At 35.9% G+C, this 26022-nt stretch overlaps 3 protein-coding genes and 1 long non-coding RNA gene across 7 annotated transcripts in view; 2 read left to right on the forward strand and 2 right to left on the reverse strand.

Annotated features, from left to right (window-relative positions):
- The window catches only part of LOC125653514 (uncharacterized), a 22446-nt gene extending 8174 nt beyond the window's left edge, over positions 1–14272 (reverse strand). Inside the window, exons 1-6 of the mRNA XM_048883069.2 lie at positions 14162–14272; positions 14012–14050; positions 12371–12447; positions 10546–10617; positions 7751–7868; positions 6395–6489 (exon numbers count right to left, since the gene is read on the reverse strand). Of these exons, the coding sequence (XP_048739026.2) occupies positions 6395–6489; positions 7751–7868; positions 10546–10617; positions 12371–12447; positions 14012–14050; positions 14162–14183 (423 nt within the window). The 5' untranslated portion in view covers positions 14184–14272. The remainder of the gene's footprint in view (positions 1–6394; positions 6490–7750; positions 7869–10545; positions 10618–12370; positions 12448–14011; positions 14051–14161) is intronic.
- On the forward strand, positions 382–6061 carry LOC130047949 (uncharacterized). Of its 2 annotated transcripts, XR_008796764.1 has the most exons (3): positions 406–2261; positions 3127–5582; positions 5619–6061. It is a non-coding gene; the product is annotated as an uncharacterized LOC130047949 (long non-coding RNA). The 2 variants fall into 2 exon arrangements; XR_008796765.1 differs by lacking the exon at positions 5619–6061 and having other exon boundaries at positions 382–2261; positions 3127–5478.
- A 256-nt stretch (positions 14273–14528) lies between the features above and the next one.
- The window catches only part of LOC125653515 (ADP-ribosylation factor-like protein 6), a 36027-nt gene continuing 24533 nt past the window's right edge, over positions 14529–26022 (reverse strand). Inside the window, exons 3-5 of one of the 3 annotated variants that reach the window (XM_048883075.2) lie at positions 18544–18725; positions 16502–16582; positions 14529–16389 (exon numbers count right to left, since the gene is read on the reverse strand). In XM_048883075.2, the coding sequence (XP_048739032.1) occupies positions 15736–16302 (567 nt within the window). In that variant the 5' untranslated portion in view covers positions 16303–16389; positions 16502–16582; positions 18544–18725 and the 3' untranslated portion in view covers positions 14529–15735. Of the gene's footprint in view, positions 16390–16501; positions 16586–18415; positions 18432–18543; positions 18726–26022 lie in introns of those variants that run through there. The other 2 variants (XM_048883074.2, XM_056143758.1) reach the window with 2 other exon arrangements.
- The window catches only part of LOC125656602 (uncharacterized), a 50670-nt gene continuing 41423 nt past the window's right edge, over positions 16776–26022 (forward strand). Inside the window, exons 1-5 of the mRNA XM_056145624.1 lie at positions 16776–18261; positions 18852–19017; positions 22847–23089; positions 23226–23415; positions 24482–25895. Of these exons, the coding sequence (XP_056001599.1) occupies positions 18244–18261; positions 18852–19017; positions 22847–23089; positions 23226–23415; positions 24482–25895 (2031 nt within the window). The 5' untranslated portion in view covers positions 16776–18243. The remainder of the gene's footprint in view (positions 18262–18851; positions 19018–22846; positions 23090–23225; positions 23416–24481; positions 25896–26022) is intronic.

The raw sequence follows: 26022 nt of genomic DNA on the forward strand, positions 1-26022 counted from the left end.
AATAATTTAAGAAATCAAAAGATTTTGACATTTATTTCTCAGGGAGTGGAAGAATTGATTGCTTCTTTTATCGTTTAGTACATTTTCCGAAACAAGATACCGCGATTTACCTTAAATTTGGAAATTTTAGGGGGCGCCCCCTCTAAATCCGCCACTGATGCCGCCGGCGCCCCTCTAAATCCGCCACTGATGGCGCGGCATCGACAACATGATCATGATAGTGTAGAATTTGTGACCGTCGATTGATTTTCGGAAATTTATTTTTAAAGACGAAGTTTTTTAATACGAACCACATGAAAACGATGGATTGCCCAAGTATGTTTGTCGATTGTGTTTCAACAACCCTTACCAAAATGTAAAGTTTGCTGCAAATTTGCCGCAAGTTTGCTGCAAGTTTGCGGCAAACAAATCAGTGTGCCAGAGCTGTTTGCCAGAAGTGTGCAGCTAATGCCGCTAGCGGCATACAGTGTGCCACTAGCAGTACACAGTGTGGCACAGTGTGCCAGAAGTGCACCACAACTTTTCCTAAATGAAACAGTGTGCCAGAAGTGCACCACAACTTTTTCTTTGGTATTCAGAATCAAAACTATGTGCCAGAAGTGCACCACAACTTTTTCTTTGGTTTTCAGAATCGTGTGCCAGAAGTTCACAACTTTTTTCTTAAAATTTTAGAACTGAAACAGTAAGGGTACCAAAGTTCACGACTTTTTCTTGAATATTTAGAATAAAAGAGCCATATCAATATATCCATCACAACATTTTCTATAATAGAACATATGCAACATTTCTCGCACCCCCTTCAATCGATCTTCTTGTCTTAATGGGAATTAGCGGTCATTTTGTCACCAAATATTGAATTCAATGAAAGTTGCCCTATAATAGATATTATATATTAAAGTAATAATTACACTTGTATTTAATTATTTCAAACACCTTTTAACATCTTGAAAAAGAATATGTGATTTTGGTGATTGAATATTATTGTCTTGCGAGACAGTATAATTATTCTCTAGTTACCTTTGCATGCTGTCAGCAAAATGTATTTGTTGTTTTTGTTTATATTTGAGAAATGATTTAATTGGGGTGCAGTGAATACTTCTTCCGTATATATATTTCTTTACATTAAAAGCGGTTATCTAACATAGTTTTATTAGGATTAATTTTCTTGTTTTTGTACATAATAAAAAATAAATGTTCTTATTAGTCATCAATATGTATTTCAATATCATCGAGAGATTTTGAGAGAAAAATAGTTGCCATCACTTTCACAGCTAATGCCCCTTTAAAGTAAGATGTAAGTGCACAGGTATCTGAATTTTAATCTAATTATTTCAATTATTTATTGATTCACCAAGCATGTTGGCATACAATCATGTTACACAATATGAGATATATAATGACAATAAACTAATTACTAACAGTTCATTTACATATATGTAAATACAAGTATATATTTGATATGTACCTGTGATATTAGACTATGTATACAATTTAGTATTGCATATATTACATAAATTAAATGTAGTTATAGCACTCTACTTTTGGTGCGCAATTCAAAACATTCATGGAAAAATTAAATGTAGTTATAGCACTCTACTTTTGGTGCGCAATTCAAAACATTCATGTAAAAATTCAAAAAACCTTCTAGCATGAACTACATTGACAGGGTTGCATAGTACTTTACAATGGTTTTCCTTTGATATAGCATCGTGTGAATTGTAGATGTTCAAAGGGTAATAGTTAATTAGAAAAAAATGTGAAGAATTTTTTTTTTATATCTAAATAAATGGAGAGAGAGAGAGAGAGAGAGAGAGAGAGAGAGAGAGAGAGAGAGAGAGAGAGATATTTCTTTTCTTTATTTACATGTATATCTGTTGATTACAGTTCAGATACTGGGTTTGTGAGTTGAAATTAATCAAATGAGAGTGGTAAAAATCCACCTTTATATGTATAATTTACATATCAGGATTTTATCCAGGTACGTTATTCTGGTTTGTGGAATGCTAATTTATACTAAGTTAGAATAATCTAAGCTGTATACCAAAGTAGGTCTTCATGGGGCTTTACGGCTCTATGCATCGTAAATAGAGATCGGGTTCAATGCGTCGGGTGTGGGATTCACACAATATATGCTGAGCGCGAAAGTTGATATTGACAGGCGCCATAATGTTATACCGGTAAACAACATTTTGAACATGAATCGAGAACAGGAGTTGAATCAGTTGATGCAGATATTCTGAGGAGAATCTTCCAGTCATTGAGTAAGTGAATTACTGTGTATCTTATAGTTATAAACTCTCTAATATATTGTTCAAAACGAAACTGACCATCGCTCATATTGTATGTTGTTGCGTCAAATCTTGCAAGTCGGTGTTTACGTTCATAAATTTACATGCTTCATTCAATTCTTTGAAATTATGTGGAATTATTTTTTTTTAAATTTCTTTTGTATGAGATTAGACTCCTTCTAGTTGCATTATCGTAGCCCTCGCGGATTTTTTTCTTATACATTTGGACAGGACCATAGATCTATAGGCACTTTTTAAAAAAATGGAGAGAGAGGGGGAAGGCCGGAAAACAAACAAATAATTAGGCCTATTTCCGTAATACTTATGCTATTTTTTGTTTACTTTCTACTCGGGTGATATTTGCAAAACTTAATTAGTTTATTAAGTAAATTGTGTTTTTTAATGAATGGTTGATTATTATTTTTTTTATTCAAATGCTTATGATTTGAACACAGATGTCCAGTTAGAAAAATTAAACTGCATTATGATCAAGGATGTGACCTCCGGAATCTCAATTTTGTCTCTACATCAATGCATTTAATACGTTATTAAAATGGATTGAAGGTCTTGTCTTGGCAATAAAGTTAATTTGTACGTAAAGTTGGGTCAGCATGATATTAACAGTTGTACATCAGATATTGCATTTATTAGCCCAATGGGCTGTAACACAACATTGATTATTGCTCGGCTTTGAAAATCGGTGGCCCCAGGTGTTGGGTGACGGTAATTACATGTACACACCCCAGAATGATTCCTCCTATGTTAAATGCCTTGCAAACTTATATATAGGAGGGCCAATGGTATCTCGTAATTATTTAAAATTTTATATCTTTTTCAGAATATATTTCATGATAGTCATGCAGATTCAGAAGTTGTGATGGTGTGTTGATAGGCTGTCTTCAACTTGCCATATCTTAGAGTTCCAACATGCAGGCCTGGATTAATGTGTATAAATCACTAATGAAAAAAAGAATGACATTTCAATTTATACACACTTGCCAAGTGAATCTGATGAGACTGCTACATGTATTTGTGAGTAAAGGCACTCTGTCTTAACCGAAAAACTATTTACAGTTTTTCACAACAAATGGATGGGACAGTAGAGCTGTTGCGGACAATATGTGATTGTGATGACCAAGTACTGAACAAGTGGAAGATTAGAAGAAGGTCCAGAATTCAATCATGTTTTTGATTCTAAGGTGCACACAGCATGGAGATAGTCCTATTATTCTCCCGTTCATCTATGATGGAGAAACTTGTGTAAATGTTTAGTGCTCTCCCTAATAATTAAGTGCCCACAAGTCTGTATTAATTTATCAGAATATAAAGTCCTTCACAGTACTGATTTTAAAATTAATGTAGATTGTCTCCAGATTTTTCTGAGGAAAAGTGCATAGTTTACATGTGTGAATTTTGAATATATTTCATTCTTGTCTGCAAATGTTGCCGAAACCTGTTGTTATTGATGCACAGTCATGTTATGCAAATGATAGACCTTCTTAACTACATGTACAGAAGATCATGTCAACTCCTTTGTCTTAATTGTATACACAATTCTAGCATTTATAGCATCATTTATATAGCACTTGCTAGCTTAAGAAGGATTTTATTTTCTAAAAGCTTTCATTTGACATGATTGATCTAAAACGACCAAAATTCACAAATCTATTTAAATCACAACCTGACCTTATGTCAGAAAAGTGCCACTGTGGGTTGATATTTTTCTCTTGGATCTTGAAAGAAATTCTTTATGCAGCAGTTTCCAAATAAAATGTACTCTCATGGCCAGGGTGGGACTTCACTGAGAACTTTTTAACATTGCACAATGCAATATTTGTAGATTAGAAGTTGTTGCAGTTTCTTTAAGTTTTCTCTCACATCTTGTTATAATTATATTTTATATTTTTGGTTGGGTTGCACAATGTGCAAACAGTTTATAAAATGGTGAATGACTCAGTGGTGGGCAAGCGACAGTAGCGTCCCTGTAATAGTACCTACTTTGTGTAATCAACTCCTTTCATACCTCTCACTTGTACAGTTGTTAGGGATACATTGAAGATGTGCATGTGCCTTTTTGAAAGTGATCAGACATTTTTTGAAAAATTTACATGTAGTTGAACTTTGTCATTTTTAAGCATTTCTTTAATCGACAGTACCTATTTTGTGTAATCAACTCCTCGTATACCTCTAACTTGACATTCCTCAAACTGTGTACATTTGTTTTGAACACATTGAAAATGTGCATATGTGTTTTTGAAAGTGATCAGACATTTAAAAAAAAATGTATATGTAGTTGAACTTAGTCATTTTTAAGCATTTCTTGAATAGATGGTAACTATTTTGTGTAATCAAATCTTCATGCACCTCTAACTTGACATTCCTTAAACTTTGTACAGTTGTTATGAACACATTGAAGATGTGCATGCATCTTTTTGAAAATGATTAGACTTTTAAAAAAAAAAAATTATGTGTAGTTGAACTTGGTCATTTTTATGCATTTCTTGAATAGATGGTACCTATTTTTTGTGATCAACTCGTGCACATCTAAATTGATATTCCTCAAACTTTGTACAGTAGTTATGGACACATTGAAGATGTGCATGTGTCTTTTTGAAAGTGATCAGACTTTTTTCAAAAAAATTACATTTAGTTGAACTTTGTCATTTTTTAAGCATTTCCTGAATAGATGGTACTTATTTTTTGTAATCAACTCCTCTTACAGCATTTATTTGACATTCTTCAGACCTTGAACAGCTGTTATGGAAGCATTGTAAATGTGCATGTGTCTTTTCAGAAGTGATCAGGCATTCTTTGAAAAATTTACATGTGCATGGTGAAGTTGAACTTAGTCATTTTTTTAAGCATGGTACTTTATGTAACCAACTCAGCTTTTACTTAACATTTTCCAGACCCTGTACATTATAGATGTTTTAAAAACATTGAAGATATTCATGTAACATTTTAAAAATGCTTCTCTTTCTTTTTTTTTCTCTCTTTTTTGTTGTTAAAATTCTACCTTTAATTTGTCATTTTCCCAGTATATGTTTCTACTGTTGTTCCTATGATAGAGAACATATTTTACAAGAACCCGGTCATTTCTGTTTTTGAATAAAAAAAATTTAATTAGTATTTTTGAATATGTTAATTACTTGATATGTCATTGTTCTTGAAATTATATTAATTGAATTGTTATTGTGTTTTTGTTTTGTAATGACAGTTTATATAGCATCCCTTAATTTCGAGCAGACAGTGCCAGAAGTGTGCCGCAAGTTTGCCGCAAACTGTGTGCCAGAAGTCTGCAGCAAGAGTGTGCCGCAAACTGTGCCAGAGGAAAAATTTGCATACGAAAAGTATACTTGCGGCAAATATGCCGCACACTGTGTGCCAGAAGTGTGCAGCAAGTGTGTGCCGCAAGTTTGCTGCAAACTGTGTGCCAGAGGAAAATTTGCATACGAAAAGTATACTTGCGGCAAATATGCCGCACACTGTGTGCCAGAAGTGTGCAGCAAGTGTGTGCCGCAAGTTTGCTGCAAACTGTGTGCCAGAGGAAAATTTGCATACGAAAAGTATACTTGCGGCAAATATGCCGCACACTGTGCCAGAAGTGTGCAGCAAGTGTGTGCCGCAACTGTGCCACAAACTGTGTGCCAGAGGAAAAATTTGCATACGAAAAGTATACTTGCGGCAAATGTGCCGCAACTAGTTGCGGCAAACTTGCCGCAAATGCGCTGCAAATTTGCAGCAACTGTGTGCCAGAGGGCTTATATTTTGGTAAGGGAAATTAAACAAGTTATTTAAAATTGAAATAGATTAGCAAATAGGTAGAACATTTAAGGGACGAAAATGTGAATCATTCCGTTACATATAAAATCAACACACAATGTTCATGATGTTAAGAAAAGCACTCCATGAAGACCATTGTTTACTTCTTACCAAACTTGCAGCTTAAACAAAGAACCTCATTGGAGGATTAAATTTTAGTTTATTGTGTCATCCTCTGTCCCAAATCTATGGTTTGAATGGTGACTGATGTCAAAGGTTAGTACGAGGTAACGAATCAATAACCCTTGACTTGTGAAGATGATGCAGATGTTATACGACCCTACCTCATTGTGGTTACAGATGGCAATGCTATGACATGTGCTTGGGTCTGCTATGTTTTTACATTCGTAACACAAAGGGCCTCTGTCGCTGGGATAGCCTGTAACAGAATAAAGATAAACTGGGTTCAAGTAAAGTGTTTATAAAAGTCTAGCATCTCAGTCACATGATATTTGGAATCTTTTACTTTTTCCTGGAACTAACTATTTAAAGCAATACGTTAACAGGCAGGCGGTCATTAGATTAGATAAAAAGACAGACGAACTAAGAAAATTGTCGTACATTTTAGGCTATATTTTGAATGAAAATAAGATAAAATGGCCATAACAATGTCCTTTATGACATCAGAATGTACAAAGTACTGTGAAAATTATGCTATGGTCATAGTTCTTTCTTCAAGATACAATTTCTTGAATATTTTAACGCCGTGACGTGAACATCATCTTTTTTAACTAAAACAACATCACACCCACATACGGTGTCTGAAGTCTCAGACGAAGACTAAAATGCTTTTGTGTCTCATATATCAACACAAATAATTTTTTAAAATAATTGATATCGATGCGTGTAAGCATTTGCGGATTTCAAGATTGATTGATTGATTGTTTAGTCTGAAATGAGGATATTTTCAATTGTAGCTCCCGCCTTTTAAAATGTCAGAATGTTAAAAATCGGAGAGAGCTACATTATTGCATAGGCCTAGGCTTCACGAACGATACAGTAACCCGTGTTCTCCGAATTCGTTTCACGCAAAAAATGTTAATGAAATTTGATGAGAATTTTAAGATATATTGCTAAATTCGTTATATAGATTGCGAAAAGCACCGGTATAACGAAACTGACTAACAAATCCAATCATGAACTATAAATCAATTAAGGATATGTTACATGTATAAATTATATAAAAAGCGCCAATAAAAAGATGTTTTAAAGGATTTCAATTTTTGAATATTTTTCATTGAATTTTCAAGTGAAGAAAAAAAATAAAGGTGGTTTCATAAGAACATGTTGAGGTGAATATGGATTTTCGCAATATTGCAACATTTACAAATAGTTTCACAAAATCATATAACAATGAGTATCCTATGTCCTTAAAAAGTATTTTCATATTTCAACATCACATACATGTAAGTACATAATTCTAAATTAATTTCACGAATCCTGGAATTTCGATATGCCACCCTGTGTCTTAGTTTTCGTGATCAGATGACTTAAAGTTACATCATGAAAATGCAATAGATCAATAGACCTTCTAAACCTGTCTTCAAGATTAACATTTTTATGCCTGTCTTGACGTAACGATCAGCTCTGTGGATTAACCAGGAGTGTTTAATGTGTCCGCGCTGTGTGCCAGTACATACCTCGCGCACCACATCCTTGAGAATTACAAAGGTCACCAGAGCAACAGTACTGACAGATAATCTCGTTGTCATAGTAACTTGTTCTTTTGCCTTTTACAGTGTTTATGACCGAGCAGCCCTGGAAAATAAAAAATTAGCAATTTAAGTTCTCAGATCGAAGATTGATTACTTTCAAGGACGTCTGTTAAATTGTGTAATCTACCACTACAGGGTAAACATTTGTAGTTTGCATATAATGATACTATATATCATAATGTGTATAACTATAAGTTAGTGTTTAGTCATAGGGGTAATACACATGCAATAAAACTAATTATTATATAGCTAATAAATAGTCTATTATTATAAAATATGCGTAAAATCTAGAGAATGTTAGCGTTCAATATCCTGAAAATTTATTGAACGCTAACTTTGCATTGCGTAAATAATGTATGTGCCCGAAACATTCCCAGTATGAGCGTTCAATATTGACGTTACCGTAAGGTGGCAGGGACAGTTTCTTTGGTTTTGAAACGTGGATAGGGGGTATGCACCAAAGTTAGATTATGACAGACTAATGAAAAATCATATTTCCCTTTTATGTCAATACTTGTATTTCATATTAGTGTAGTTAATAAATTATGACCCGAAATTACATGTAATCTATAAATACTGGTGCTGGTGCACAAAACATGCTCTGAGCAGGTTCCCCTTTTTTGCTTTGATTTTCTCTCATTTGGGCTAATCTGCACCACCCCCACACCATCACAGTACCAAACATGGGATTGAGACACTGTGCACAATCAAGAACCCTATCAACCCTTCTAAAAAATCTACCTCTCATATGGGGCCATCCACCTTCCCTCACAGCTACAGACCTTTTGCTGGACCCTGCATGTTTTCACCGGAATTTCTTCAGCAACTGACCACGTGTCTTAGTTTCGTATTTGCACCCATCTATATGCTAAGAATCATGGTGACACCTACATGTTGTATATCAACATTTCTATTAAGCACTCAGCTACATTTGACATGCATCCTAAAATTATTGTATACATTTTTACACATGTAATATCAGTTCAAATATGGGGTATTTCCATCTTTTGAAAAAGTTGACCGGGCCTATAGTGCGAAACCGTCCCCTGCTACCTAACGACGTAAACAAACCAAAATGGCAGACGGCGGTCCTCCGAATCTGACAGAGCCGGTATTTGATATTTACTTAAGAAAATGTTTTACTGTACATAAATTATGATGTCCCCATTCACAAAATCAGTTTGCTTCATGCATTAATGCCGGGTTAAATATTGAACAGTTAAGAAATGCATGCTTATATTGCACACTTTCACTTAGATGCCAATATTGATGAATTCTCGTCTATGGAGTATTTTGAGTGAAAAGGGATATAATTTAACAACTAAATACTTTAGCTATATAATAAAAGGGTTATTGAACTTATATTGGTGAATATTGGCACGAGTTGGCTGTGAAAATGCACGGGCTTGTGAGTGCCAATATTCACCTATATAGGTAGCAGGGGACAGTTTCGCACTATAGGCTCGGTCAACTTTTTCAAAAAATGGAATTACCCCTTATTTGAAGTGATATTACATGTGTAAAAATGTATACAATAATTTTAGGATGCATGTCAAATGTAGCTGAGTGCTTAGTAAAAATGTTGATATACAACATGTAGGTGTCACCATGATTCCTAGCATATAGATGGGTGCAAATACGAAACTAAGACACGTGGTCAGTTGCTGAAGAAATTCCGGTGAAAACATGCAGGGTCTAGCAAAAGGTCTGTAGCTGTGAGGGAAGGTGGATGGCCCCATATGAGAGGTAGATTTTTGAGAAGGGCAGATAGGGTTCTTGATTGTGCACAGTGTCTAAATCCCCATGGTTGGTACTGTGATGGTGTGGGGGTGGTGGGGATTAGCCCAAATGAGGGAAAATCAAAGCAAAAAAGGGGAACCTGCTCAGAGCATGTTTTGTGCACCAGCACCAGTATTTATAGATTACATGTAATTTCGGGTCATAATTTATTAACTACACTAATATGAAATACAAGTATTGACATAAAAGGGAAATATGATTTTTCATTAGTCTGTCATAATCTGACTTTGGTGTATACTCCCTATCCACATGTTTCAAAACCAAAGAAACTGTCCCCTGCCACCATAAGTTCAATAACCCTTTTATTATATAGCTGAAGTATTTAGTTGTTAAATTATATCCCTTTTCACTCAAACTACTCCAAAATAGACGAGAATTCATCAATTGGCATCTAAGGTGAAGGTGTACAATAACAGCATGCATTTCTTAACTGTTCAATATTTAACCCGTCATTAATGCATGAAGCAAACTGATTTTGTAAATGAGGACATCATAATTTATGTACAGTAAAACATTTTGCTTAAGTAAATATCAAATACCGGCTCTGTCAGATTCGGAGGACCGTCGTCTGCCATTTTGGCTTGTTTACGTCGTTACGGTAACGTCAATATTGAACGCTCATACTCGGAATGTTTCGGGCGCATACAATTTACGCAATGCAAAGTTAGTGTTCAATAAATTCTCAGGATATTGAACGCTAACATTCTCTAGATTTTACGCAGATTTTATAATAGACTATTTATTAGCTATATAATAATATCATGGCCTCTCCTAGATTTACAGCTGCAAAATCTAATAAACGTGGTTGTGCGACTGGAATCGCGCCGTGTGGTACTATGAGGTACATCTGTACATAGCAAAATAGATATAATTCAGAATAGTGTTGGGTTTTTAACTCTCCCTGTCTTTCCCTCTCTTACCGTTTGAGGAACACACCCTGTCCAGTAAGAAATGTCGCCATTGTCCGATCTCCTCTGTCTTACCCCACAAACCTGTAAGTCAATCAATAAGATTCTAGTAATGTGATTTAATGAAATTCAGAAAATATAACGCCTATATCGACTTCTTGTTCTTCTGTAAGGCTGTATCTTAGTCCCATATATATATAGCCATCGTCGCTAGCCAGGCGCGTACTGAGTCCGGAAGTACCTACCCTGTCTCGAAGACGTAGTGTGAACAGAGACAGTGGGTGTGGTTTGTAACGATGCATATAGCGTGCTAGATTCTAGTTAGATCAAGCTATGGGACCAGGGCCCAAGACCATAAACTGAAAATAGACTTAAGTCAAAATTTTGATTGCTTATATCTTAAGATTTATCCAGCGCAGATGATTAAAAACACTTCAGGTTGAAAAAGAATGCAAATGCAAACATATCCTGAAAATTTTATTTATTTTTGAAAACTATTTCAAAATTTAAGTTGATTTGAAATTTAGCTTTAAGTCTATTCTCAGTTTATGGTCTTGAGGCCAGGACGTGACCGTAGTAGGGGATTGAAAGGTAAAGATAACAGTGATCAATCTCATAACTCCTTAGAGTCCTATTAAGGAATACAAATTATAGGTAGTGAGTGTTCCTTCCCCAAACACTCAGCATTTAGAAGTGAGAAACACGGGTCTTTTGGATATGACATTAAAGACAGAGGTGACTAGAAGTAACCTTTATATGACCATTGCAGCAATGGGTGACCAGAGGTAACCTTTATATAACCATTACATCAATGGGTGACCAGTGGTAACCTTTATATGACCATTACATCAATGGGTGACCAGTGGTAACCTTTATATGACCATTACATCAATGGGTGACCAGTGGTAAACATATGATCATTATACTGTAATGGTGACTACTGGTAACCTTTGTAGAACCATTAATCAACAGGTTAATTGGGAACAATCCCCTTGCATCGACATGGTACCACTAAAGCATTATATATATCTGACGTGGTGATTTTTCTTTGTTTCAATGCTTACAGATGAATAGATTTCATCATTACATGTGTATATAGAAAAGAAATATAGCTTAATAATAATAACGATAGTAATTAACATAAGAAAAAACACAAAAAAGTGGAAAGAATTCATAACAGAATGTAAATTGGAGCATGTCTACCTGCGGAAAGATTTGTGCTTAGTTTAAACAATATTTATTCGTAAATAATTAGATAATGTTTACAAACAATGTCTTATACATGAAATAGATTGAGAAACAAGCCAAAAGGCTTATATTAATCTCGCTCTAAAGATTTGTGCTTCGACAATGACAAAGCCATGCAGAAAGTTGGCATATTCACTCTTCTAACAGAAAAGAATTTTACTTATATTTATTATTACGCGCATTTATTTTGAGATATAAAGAACCATGGGTGACCCCGGGTCCTACTTGAGGGTACGAATTATCCTTCTGTTTTAAACGTATCTTTCCCACGTGACAACTTTCTTTAACAACCCTCTCCCACGTGACAGGTTTCTATAACAACAATACCTCTCCCACGTGACAGGTTTCTATAACAACAATACCTCTCCCACATGACACAACAAACGTCAACATGTACTTCTACCACGTGGCAGCTTAGTATAACAACAAACGTTTGCCTATACCTCTCCCAGTGAAAGATATTTATAACAATTAATAACAATGGCTACCTCTTTCAGATAACAGGTTTGTATAACAACAAACGGACGTCTACGTGTACAGTATATCTCCCACGTGACAGGTTAAAGGTTAAAAACAAATGGGCACTTACCTCTCCCTTGTGGCATGTTTCTAGCCGAGTACAGAGACGGGGTTCAGTCACCGAATCACATTTTAGACATTTCAAACCTATGAAACAGAAAACTAAGACATGTAGATATTATATAGACATTTCAAACCTGTGAATCAGAAAACTAAAACATGTAGATATTATGTAGACATTTCAAACCTGTGTAACAGAAAACTAGAACATGTAAATTTTATATAGATAAAGCACAGCACTATTTTGTATATATATACTTGTATTATGTACATCAACACATTAATTAGTACGTGTATACTGAACATGTACATATTATACAGATTAACAAATATTTCATTTCGTCTCTATTCTTATTTTTGGTCAACAATGAAATCGAATTGTATGCATATTAGGTTTTTGGGGATATTGTTCCGTCTCCAAATGGTCTCAATTCTGTGTGGGTCTTCTCAGACTTCCCCCAAGATCGCGCTCTTGTGAGGTATGTCAAAAAATCCTATAAATGGAAAGATAACAGTCACAGTGTTTCTTTGTATGCATGATGTATGATGTTGAATTCTCGATTCATACGCAATTTCTTACATACATATGTACGCGTAAGTCCAAGGGAAGGCTTTAAAAGATAGGGGCAAACAGTACCTAGACATCACTGCTTCAATCAATCAGGATCAGTGGCGGATTTAGAGGGGGGCGCAACCGGCGCCCCCCCCCCCCCCCCCCCATAATTTTTCAAATTTAAGGTAAATCGCAGTATCTTGTTTTGGAAAATGTACTAAACGATAAAAGAAGCAATAATTTCTTCCACACCCGGAGAAATAAATGACAAAATCCTTTGATTTCTTGAATTACTTTATTGGGAGAACCCAATTTTTCCCAAAAAACCCTTAAAATTTGGGTCATTTTATTAATTTCACCTTATTAAAATGATTGAAAATTAATAGGAGAAATATTTCAAGCCCCGTAAAATCTGTAAAATCCAGGACCTTCCGAGGGCTTCGCCCTGGACCCACTGCCTCATAAAGTGGTGCCACCCGTAACCACAATTCCTGGATCCGCCCCTGAGGATCATTTTGTCCCCGTACCCTAATCTGTTTCCGACGCAGTTATACTACTGTTCTTAGTTAATCTCAAGAATTGGTTTTAGCGGGGGCCAAGAATTTTATACAGCATGCGGTTAAAAAAAGAAAGGAATTTTTTTTTATCAGTAACGAAGGAATTGTTCTAGAAAAGGAATAATACAACCCTACATGGCTTTAAAGGAAAAGAGACTGTCCAGTCGACTCCCTCCGCTGTCATACTATAATCATATCGACTTTTCTTACGATGTTTCCGTCGACATTTGATCTTTTAATGCTTTGTTACGCAATAACATTATGATGTTAATGCTTGACTGAATAAACCAGTCATTCTAGGCACAGTACAATATATCAGACACCGTACAATGTATCAGTGGGTTTGGGTGTTGTTTAACGTCCCATTCAGGAAGTTTTCTTAGTACAAAGACTTCGCCAGCTCGAGGTCGTAGCAGTGATTGTTACGTATCGTGTCAACGCATAATTCTGGACGCTGTACGATATACAATTACTAATAACCAATACTGCATATAGACAGGTTAATGATATCCTACCAGAAGTATAATGTATATCAAATTACCATGTGTGACAGGCAGAGAACACAGCACTCCTAGGACGACTGGAAAAAAGTAATGTGCAACCAGCATCAACATAATGTGTACAAATACATATATCCGCAATATTGACCCCGAAACCAAATTTTGTGCGAGGAAAATCTTATATACATTACCAGCGTGTAGAAAATGGTACATGACACTTAAGTTATGCAGTAATAAATATGGACTTCCCCAAAATTTGCCTTATTTCGAAATAACATGGCATTTTATCTCGCTAGCTACTAGTCTTATCTGTTATCATTAGTGACTGGACACTGGAGACAGTCACATTGTGTGTAATACTCAAAGGAGTGTTTATCAGTCAGAGTACTAAGATTCTGTACTCAACTCTGAACACTTCAATACATGTACCACGTGCATTATTTCCAATAATGATTAATCTGAGAAGGATATTCTACGGATAAATTAGGTTTTCCTTCTGTCTTTTAATCGACCTAAAAATGTCATCTTCTTCAACTACGGATATAAAGATGAGAAAGATTGATTAAAACGATTTATTAAGATACATCAAATGCATACCATTTATATATCTACGGCAAATTGTCAGACAGAGACAGTCATAAATCTATCCTCATACAAGAAACTCGTGTCTCTAGTGCGAACAGAGGGAGATAACTCGTACATTGAACACAAACATTTTGGCCCAAGAAATGTATTGTCCAGCAATACACAGGTTTAAAATGTTCATATCATTAACACTGAGTGACTGGCACAACTGAGTCTACATGGATCATATTATGAAACACAAATGAGTGATGCATCCTTTCTTTTGAACAAAGTTAACATGCATAAAAAAAGCACATTACAATTTGAATAGGAATGTTATGATCTTTATACATCAACAACAAATGACATCAATACGCTCACTTTAAAGACCATTAATTTGTGTTGAAATAAAATATCACTGAATCTTCTAAAAAGAAAGATAATCATCGGATTAATCTACAAATCTTTCATTTTCCAAGATATCAAAATCAACAATATTTCAGTGTGTGCAAGTATGTATCAATACTGAATTTAGTTGATGAAAACAGACTGTTGTACAATATCTTGAATTACAGTAAGTACCTTACTTTTTCCATAAGTATGTTAGCCTGTGTATACAACCAACAACATAAAGCGGTACAACACAGTGACAGTATACACTTTCAACCATTATGAATTGATAAAATGTAATCACTGTAACAACAAAACTGATATGTTTTAAATGCGGGACGGACTTAACAGATGATAAACGACACGGTTATACATCTATAGGGGTCACAACCATTAGAGGTCTAGAACTAATTCACATTGCATTTTACAAATTTGTGATCTATCAAGTCTAACAAAAAATTAACTGTAATAAATGATAAGATTTTAAAAAAAAAAAACCAATTTAATTATCAATATTTTCATGGAGGTTACATATTTAATGTCTCATATCTAGCATTCAATATCAGGTCTGTAATCTAGAGAGTAAAAAAAAAAAACACTAGATGACATAATGTAGAAAATATCACAATTAATTTAATCAGTAATTTTGCTAGAGACTAAGAGTGTACCAGTATGTCAGAATATTCATTATATAACTTTGCATTCAACTTAACAGTCAACAACTTGGAACTACGCAACTTGCAACTTCTAATAGCGTTACATGCAATGTACTACAGAAATTGTGTACTCATAACTACAGTGTAATAATACTCTATTTAGCATTGACAATATCTTTCAACTGATTTGTGATCCACTCCACTCCTTCCATAAGCCCCTCTCCAGTCAACGCATTTGATGCACATATATGCCAAGGTTTTGTGATAATTTTGTCTAAGTTCAGAAGATGTGCAACTTTTACAGCCGATAAAGAATCTCTCATATCCATTTTATTAGCGTAGAACAGTATGGGTATGCGTCTGCCTACAATTTCTGGGTTATTAAGCAACTGTTCCAGCTCCTCCTGTGCGACAACCATGCGTAATCGGTCACTACTGTCGATAACGAAGATCACCCCTTGACATTCCTTGTAGTAGTGTTCCCATAAATTGCGGTAACGACCTTGACCAGACATGTCAAAGGCAGTAAAGGACAGAGATTTTCCTGAAAATTTTTCTACCGTGAAACCAATGGTCGGCACGATGTCATGGGACTTGGTCTCGGTCGGTTTTAACTGGTTGATGATGGTGGTTTTACCACTGTTATCTAGTCCTACCACCAGAACATTGGCCTCCTTTTTCTTCAGACCCAGCCACTTTGCTAGAGCGTCAAATATTCCCATATTTCGTCAAGTTAACTAAAGCTGACAAAATTTATTTGGTGGATATACTTCCTAAGTTCCTATGCAGCCAGCATGGTTCCTTTATTTCTGAAAATAAGAAATCCTTTTACTTAATCAATTCTTTAAAAACAGTTTCAGTGTTTAAAAAAAGATGAAACGTAAAATAACGATATACAGCATTTTCTTCCAATTTACTTACAGTTACAGCACGTCTGAGACTTGAATATCATGTGTAAACTTCCGTCACTACCGAAAGTATGTCCCAGGGTTCCGTGAATTCCTGCTGAAACAAACGTTTGATGTTTGAATATCAAGCCCGATAAATTGAAATGAATGCAAATTTTTCCTCACCAGAAAGGTAAAGTAAATTATTGTGCATAGATTAGATTGAATTATTTGTAAGTAACAAGAAAGTTAAGTTGTTTAAAACCATTGAATAGATGATAAACTTTGTTTCAATAAAATGCCTCGGGATCGACCTTCTCAAAATGCAAACGCCAGTACAACGCCGATTTATGTAAAATGGAGTCCAATAGTTTGACCGATTTGAAATCAGATTTGCGGACTCTGCTGCAAATATTTGCACGTTTCTGCATGCCAATATGTAAAAGAAATTACACCTGTTAAGATAAATATGTAGTGTAAGAAAAATTCGACATGAAAAGAAAATACTGTTGTATGATAACTAGATGTAAAACTGACATTGACAAACAGTTTGAAGTTCCTGAACAGTCTTCCTAAAAAAAAAAAAAGAAGGTATGTAGAGTGTTGTAAAATGGCACCAAACATAGATATAAGTGTGATATATGTTTAGGGATGATGTGTTATAAGTTTTTGTGTTTATTGCATGTTTGTATGCACTATGCAGACTCTTAGAAGTTTACTTGCTTATTTAGTAATCTGCAGGTGTCGGTCGTATTCTCTTTAGAGAAGTCGAGAGGCATAGACTTCATCGACCTATCTTCACAATCATTCATGTTTTGATTCTGGAAAACGTGTAAATGTCGGTGACGGTTTGTGCTTTGTCCGACCTTTCTACTCGGATGTGCCTGGATTTACGCAATAGACAGGTTTTTTGCAAACATTTAACAGTAATGCACAAAACTGTCAAAAGCAGTGATTTTTTTTTTTTTTTTTTTACATTTTTACAAGGGTCCTGTGGCTTTCGAATTGGGAAAAATTATCGACATTTCATTCAAATTCGGAGAAATCAATTTTATCGTAAATAAGTTTCAAAATCATATTAAACATTATATTATCTTTATTTTACACATCTAATTTTCTTTACTCTTCTAAAATTTTCAACTATTCTATCCAAATCATCATTCCCATAACTCTTTGTTAAGTCTTATGTATATAATTCACATCGAATGTTTATTTTTTTTTTCAAGTACGTTTCCCTTGCATAATTTTATTATTGGGAAAAATTCAAAAATGCAAGCTAAATAGGGGAAACAATTACAATTTTTAAGAGGGGAAAGGGCCGAAATTCGGACCCAAAATGGGCCTTAAAAAATCACTGAAAAGGAAATCAACATTTACTTGCTTTAAATCCATTTTCAACATGTCCCCTATCCTGGGATTACGTTAACTGGTCTTGGGAGAAGCTGTCACAATAGGGAACCAGTTAAGAAATGACTGACGTAATCGAGTTGTGATTTAAACCCGGGACAGAGGACATGTTGAAAATGCATTAAAAGCACGTAAGTGTTGATTTTCCTTCAATGAGGTAAGCTTTGATCAAAGTGTAAGTCAGCAGGAGTCCAATTATTCTGCACTGGTTTGGTTTTCTCCCTACTTCTTTTATCCATGGAACATTTTTCCCAATTTCAATCAAATGTCGCTATTTTTCCCAATCAAGACCTTTAAAAAACCATGGTGTAAGTGAATCAAGGAAGTTGGTACACACCATATTGCGCCATTCCTGCGTTTGGCCATGAAATGCAAGTAAAGGAAAAAGTAAGTAAAAATAGCTACCTGTAGTAGGTTTAAATACCTAGGTAACTATAAGTAGCTACGTAGGTAGAAATAGTCTTTGGATTGGACCTGTCAAGTAGAAATAAGTCTGATATCCATTGTTTATGTACTAACTTACATGTATTGTGCTACTCACCTATATTTGAAATGAGTAGGCAAATATTGCTGGAGTTCACAGTATGCCAGTCTGACATGTTTGTTTAGGAACATTCATTAATCGTAAATAAGTTCATTAGGATTGATTAGCGTATTTTTATATCAGACCTTGGCGAATCAATGAATAGGACCACTGTTCGAACAGTTTTTAACATTTAGTGGCTTGTTTCATGAATGTCACTTCAGGCTACTGTCTTAGCTGCAGGCTGGTCTCTCCCAATATCTTCCCAGAGAGCTACAGATCTGCAGCTAGCTACTCACTGTGGCAGTGCTAGTCACGATCGGTAAATCTGCAATGAAATGGTTTGAAACAAATAGAAGCCGAGTTGTTCCTGCTCTGCTTACCAGTTTATATAAATGAAGTGTTGTTCTTGTATATATTACAAATGTTAATGATTTAATGTTTTCTGATTCAGATGTCGGAGCAGTATTGCCAGAGTGTACTGCGGATTGCACTGGCCCAGATTTGTCAGAGTGTGGGATGGAACTCGGCCCAGTCCACTCCGCTAGAGCTGCTTACTGATGTGATGGGGCGCTACATGCTGCAACTTGCCAAGGTCACTCATAGATATGGAGAGCAGTGTAAGATTTTTGAATATTTATAAGGGAGTATTCAATTGTACAAAGTGATATTTTAAATTGTGTATCTGGATGGTATTTTTTAACAGCAAAGTCAAATTTTGTACTCATTATTGAGAAAAAAGCTACAAGTGTATTGCAGTACTTACATGTATGGAAATGACCATATATTGTTGCAGAGGGATTTTCAGACCAAATTTGTATATGAAAATTTTTAACACTTTTTAGCTCACCTGAGCTGAAAGCTCAAGTGAGTTTTTCTGATCACCCGTATTCCGGCGTCCGTCTGTCCGTCTGTAAACTTTTCACATTTTCAACTTCTTCTCAACAACCACTGGGCCAATTTCAACCAAAGTTGGCACAAAACATCCTTAGGTAAAGGGAATTCTAAATTGTTAAAATAAAGGGCCAGGTCACCTTCTAAGGGGAGATAATCAAGAAAAGGTAAAAATAGGGTAGGGTCATTAAAAAATCTTCTTCTCAAGAACCACTGGGCCACAAAAGATGAAATTTATATGAAAGCTTCCTTATATAATGCAGATTCTAAATTGTTAAAATCATGGCCCCCGGGGGTCGGATGGGGCCACAATAGGGGATCAAAGTTTTACATACAAATATATCGGAAAAATCTTTAAAAATCTTCTTCTCAAGAACCACTGAGCCAGAAAAGCTGATATTTATATGAAAGCTTCCTTATATAATGCAGATTCTAAATTGTTAAAATCCTGGCCCCCGGGGGTCGGATGGGGCCACAATAGGGGGTCAAAGTTTTACATACAAATATATAGGGAAAATCTTTAAAAATCTTCTTCTCAAGAACCACTGAGCCAGAAAAGCTGAGATTTATATGAAAGCTTCCTGATATAATGCAGATTCTAAATTGTTAAAATCACGGCCCCCGGGGGTCGAATGGGGCCACAATAGGGGGTCAAAGTTTTACATACAAATATATAGGGAAAATCTTTAAAAATCTTCTTCTCAAGAACCACTGGGCCAATTTCAACCAAAGTTGGCATAAAACATCCTTAGCTAAAGGGAATTCTAAATTGTTAAAATAAAGGGCCATGTCACCTTCCAAGGGGAGATAATCAAGAAAAGGTAAAAATAGGGTAGGGTCATTAAAAAATCTTCTTCTCAAGAACCACTGGGCCACAAAAGATGAAATTTATATGAAAGCTTCCTTATATAATGCAGATTCTAAATTGTTAAAATCATGGCCCCCAGGGGTCGGATGGGGCCACAATAGGGGATCAAAGTTTTACATACAAATATATAGGGAAAATCTTTAAAAATCTTCTTTTCAAGAACCACTGGGCCAATTTCAACCAAAGTTGGCACAAAACATCCTTAGGTAAAGGGAATTCTAAATTGTTAAAATAAAGGGCCAGGCTACCTTCCAAGGGGAGATAATCAAGAAAAGGTAAAAATAGGGTAGGGTCATTAAAAAATCTTCTTCTCAAGAACCACTGGGCCACAAAAGATGAAATTTATATGAAAGCTTCCTTATATAATGCAGATTTTAAATTGTTAAAATCATGGCCCCCGGGGGTCGGATGGGGCCACAATAGGGGATCAAAGTTTTACATACAAATATATAGGAAAAATCTTCTTCTCAAGAACCACTGAGCCAGAAAAGCTGAGATTTATATGAAAGCTTCCTTATATAATACAGATTGTAAATTGTTAAAATCCTGGCCCCCGGGGGTCGGATGGGGCCACAATAGGGGATCAAAGTTTTACATACAAATATATAGGGAAAATCTTTAAAAATCTTCTTCTCAAGAACCACTGAGCCAGAAAAGCTGAGATTTATATGAAAGCTTCCTTATATAATGCAGATTGTAAATTGTTAAAATCATAGCCCCCGGGGGTCGGATGGGGCCACAATAGGGGGTCAAAGTTGTATATTTTTTTTTTTTTTTTTTTTTTTTTTTTTTTTTTTTTTTTTTGATATAGTGCAGATTCAAAGTTTGTTAAAATCATGGACCCCGGGGATTGGATGGGGCCTCAAGGGGGGCATCAAAGTTTTACATACAAATTTATAGGAAAAATCTTTAAAAATCTTCTTCTCAAGAACCACTGAGCCAGAAAAGCTGAGATTTATATGAAAGCTTCCTTATATAATGCAGATTCTAAATTGTTAAAATCATGCCCCCCAGGGGTCGGATGGGGCCACAATAGGGGGTCAAAGTTGTATTTATTTATTTTTTGATTTTTTTTTGTTTTGTTTTTTGTTTTTTGTTTTTTTGGTGGTTTTTTTTTTGATATAGTGCAGATTCAAGTTTGTTAAAATCATGGACTCCGAGGATTGGATGGGGCCTCAAAGTTTTACATACAAATTTATAGGAAAAATCTTTAAAAATCTTCTTCTCAAGAACCACTGAGCCAGAAAAGCTGAGATTTATATGAAAGCTTCCTGATATAGTGCAGATTATAAATTGCTAAGATCATGGCCCCCGGGGGTCGGATGGGGCCACAATAGGGGGTCAAAGTTTTACATACAAATATATAAGAAAAATCTTTAAAAATCTTCTTCCCGGAACCACTGAGCCAGAAAAGCTGAGATTTATATGAAAGCTTTCTGATATAGTGCAGATTGAGGTTTGTTGAAATCATGCCCCCCTGGGGTAGGATGGGGCCACAATAGGGGATCAAAGTTTTACATACAAATATATAGGGAAAATCTTTAAAAATCTTCTTCTCAAGAACCATTGGGCCAAAGAAGTTCATATTTACATGAAAGCTTTCTGACATAGTGTAGATTCAAGTTTGCAAAAACCATGGCCTCCAGGGGTAGGTTTGGGGCCATAATAGGGACTACGGTTTTACATGCAAATAGATATGGAAAATCTTCTGATATGGACCAAGGTGACTCAGGTGAGCGATGTGGCCCATGGGCCTCTTGTTTAAAAGTGCTAAGAGGTGAATTATAATTTTTATGAAGAAAGAAAATCTTATCATACATCTGTCTTTTGGTTGGTTGTATAATGGTGTGAGATTTCCTGTCTGTCTATCTCGTGGTACAATACTGTAGATTCCTTATTTTACGCGAGTATTTATTATCGTGAAATGACTCATGGACGTCAAATTGCGAGAAAATATATTCACATGTGCTATGTTGATCAAGTGTTTTTGCATGTATTTTAGCAATATAAAAATAAAAGCGAGAAATATTTTTTAGTGAGTGATGTTTTTTCAGGGGTGTGATTTTTCCTCTTTTCGGAGGAAATCCTCTGATTTGCTCAATTTTTGAAAAAATGAAACACTTTGGATTTGATCTAAAGTGGCAGAAAATGATATTTTTCCAGGTTGGGTGAGGTGTTTTCCTCCCTTTTTGACCAGTTTTGATCAAGTATTATTTGATCAACATAGCAGTTTTCCTCTGATTTCTGAGGAATTCAGTCACATCCCTGTTCTTGCAAAATTACACGATAATGAATTCCTTGCGTATATTTAGGAATTTACCATATGCCTTAAGTATCAGTGATACTACCACAACAAAATAACCAACAGAAAACGCAAGATTCACAGTTATCATAAATTTATTGACTTTAAGAGATATTCTTAATTTTCTGTTTGTTTATTTTGTTGTGGTAGTACATTCAGTATTATTGTCAAGATAAAAATCTCAAGACTTACTGTATTAACATAATTATAGTTTATTAACTGTACATTATCACACTCATATCATACAGATTTATGATCAATATATCTTGACACTGTTTTGTAACTCATCTGATTTATACAAGTATTAAACTTGGCTTGAAAATAAAACTATATATACATATATATATATATGAATATTTTGTTAATTTCTTGACCTGCTTTACAGTCGGCAGAACAAATCCAAACTTGGATGATGTCGGTTTGGCCTTCCGACACATGGGGGTGAGCATTAGTGAGCTGGAGGAATATGTCCGCCATGTGGAACCACTACCATTCGCTCATGAAATCGTCCAGTTCCCAGCTCCACGGAGTAGCAATTTACAGATTCCCAAACCAGGTCACAAAGAGTTGCTTACTCGTGAGGAGCATATTGAAGAGTACATGCCACTCATGTTTCCTACTCCAGAAGGTGAGAGCAAACTGCAGTGCATATTAAACTGTAACAGGGTCTTTGAAAAATATTGTGTGTCTTGTTTTGCTGTGATTTGAGATGCATATCAAAGAATGAAAGATTTCCTCTTCTTTAAATTCCATTGGTGTTGTAGATGAGATGGACACTGAGGCAGAAAAGACTCAGGATCAGAATGAGGGGACAGCAGTACTTCAGTCCAACCAAGGTCAAACGGGGGTTACAGGTCAAACAGAGGTCACAGATATTAATAGTCTGACAATTCCAGGAGACAAAAGAACATTGAATAGTCCACTAGAGGGCAGTCTGCCCAAGAAAAGACCAAGGTAAATTAGTGAAAGAAGATATTGATGTTATTCATGTTTGTACTTCAAAAATTGATACATGTATTCATGTGAAATATGGTATAAAGTACAAATCATGAAATTAGAAAGAGTTTTCATTATATCTAAGCTAGACAAATAGAATTTCAGAGTACTTGTCCTTAGGCAGGTAACCATCACAAAATTACTTGTTCCATCAACAAAAGTGCTTGCCCCACCCGTTTCACAACACAAATATCATCATTTATTTATTTACATGTATTTATCAAATGATTGATAGAGTTTATCGATACATTCAACAAATATCTGCTACTTAAGAAACTGATGGATTGATATCTCTTTACAGTAATAACTTAGGAAACTAATATCTAGTTACTGTAATGGCTTAGGAAACTAATATCTAGTTATAGTAATGGCTTAGGGAACTGATATCTTGTTATAGTAATGGCTTAGGAAACTGATATCTAGTTACTGTAATGGCTTAGAAAACTGATATCTAGTTATAGTAATGGCTTACGAAACTGATATTTAGTTACCATGACGACGTAGGAAACTAATATTTAGTTATAGTAATGGCTTAGGAAACTGATATCTAGTTACCATGATGACTTAGGAAACTAATATCTAGTTACAGTGATGGCTTAGGAAACTGATATCTACTTACAGTAATGGCTTAGGAAACTGATATCTAGTTATAGTAATGGCTTAGGAAACTGATATCTAGTTATCATGATGGCTTAGGAAACTGACAAACTATTTCTACCTGTCTGAGTCTAGTGTTACTGCTGACCAAACAAGACATTCAACATTTTTATTGCTGGCCTGTACATGGTTGACTGCACTGAGATTGAAATTGACGTGTTCACCTTAAATTAATGCTCTCTGGCAGTTGCTCCATATGTAAATTTCAATCATTTCATACTTCAAGCAATTAAAAACTTCAAACCATGAAAATTAGAAACACTAAATCAAGAATATCTGAATTTATGTCCATGCTAAATAACTGGTTGCCAGAAAGATAACTGATTTCAGGGTACAATTTAATAATTTACTGTGCATACTGTTTAAGGTTGACTAATGCAGCTCTGCCAGAGGAAGCCATGCACTCCCAGTATGAGATGAAGAGCATTGCTATCACACATACGGGAGACCTCACCCCAACTAAAGGAGGGAAGTTACCTGATGCCAGGACCCCACCTCAAGGATTCAAGAAAGCTAGCCATGATAAACCTTCTGTTGCTAAAAACTCGAGGAAAGATAAGGCGGACACAAGGCCTTCTACTCCAGTTAATCGGACCGAAAAAGCAACAGAAAATGAGGAACTTCTGAAAGCAGAGACAGCAGGAAAAGAAAAGGTGCAGACGGTGGAGGAAATAATGATTTATCCGGATGGAAGGAGTGAGAAAGTTCCTCGGCAACAAGAAATAGACGAGGTATCGGACTCTGAACCGTTGCCAAAATCTACTCCAGCCTCAGCACAGGATAAAATCTCAGCACCAAGTCCTTCAACACAAGTTCCCCCGAAGAGAAAGAAAGTGGGTCGTCCTCGATCAAGGTCAAAATCGCCTAGAACATCAAAGTCGCCTGCTCAGGGCAAAAGTCCAGCCCGGTCACCAGGTAGTTCGCGAGGACGAGGCAGGCCTCCTAAGGATAAGAGTCTGCTCAAAAATCCTGACAAAAAGAAGGATCATATTAAAAATAAACCTGTGTTGTCTACGATGGAGGAAATGTTTGCCAGTGATGTATTGGACTTGTCTAGGAAACCACCCCCCGTGTCTGCTCCAAAGGAGAATGTGGAGAAGAAGGAGACGATGGATGTAGATGTACCTCTTGACCTTAGTAAAAGTAAAGAGCCAACTCAGGCTCATAAATCAGCAAGAGGAAGAGGAAGGCCACCTCTAAGTCCAGAGAAGAAGCGGGTGAGGGAAAGGAACATTGACTTATGTATTGAGGCTGTGTTACAGAGGTCAAGGGAAGGGAATACAGAAGGGGATGCTTTGAAGGAGAAAGAAATCAAGGCAGAGAAAGTCACAGAACTGGCTGAATCAAATCAGGAGGACACCAATCCAGCCATTGAGGACAGCAGTGATGCTCCGTCCTCTGTGACGGTGAAGAAGGAGATGATAGAGGAAAGTGGACCGTTGTTTGACATTTCAGATCAAAAGAAGAAAAAGAAAAAAGAGAGGGCACTGAAGCAGAAGGAAGAGCAGTCAGGTGAAGAAGTGAAGGACAAACTAAAAGATAAGCTGAAAGGGAAGGACTCTGTCGGTGAGGGGATCAAGACGGAGCCCCAGGAGGAGGTGGCTGGGCCCCCTAATGTGTATGACTTTCCAGAGAGTCCCCCCAAGCCTGCAGAGCAGATCAAGAATGAGGCTGTTCAGTCACCACAGAAAATGTTTAGTGTGGAATTCGTAGATAAAGAAATGGAAAATAAGGAGGGTGAAAAAGCCAAAGAAAAAAGCAAAGACAAAGAGAGATCCAAGGTAGGTGTGAGCAGGGACTGGAATTGACCTGCATGATTATGTTAAGAATGTCAAAATATCAAATACTGGAGACAAGAACTCTGGTGTTAGGTAGGTGTGAGCAGGGACTGGAATTGACCTGCATGCT

Source organism: Ostrea edulis, chromosome 7 (genome assembly GCF_947568905.1).
Source record: "Ostrea edulis chromosome 7, xbOstEdul1.1, whole genome shotgun sequence".
In the NCBI taxonomy this organism is placed as follows: domain Eukaryota; kingdom Metazoa; phylum Mollusca; class Bivalvia; order Ostreida; family Ostreidae; genus Ostrea; species Ostrea edulis.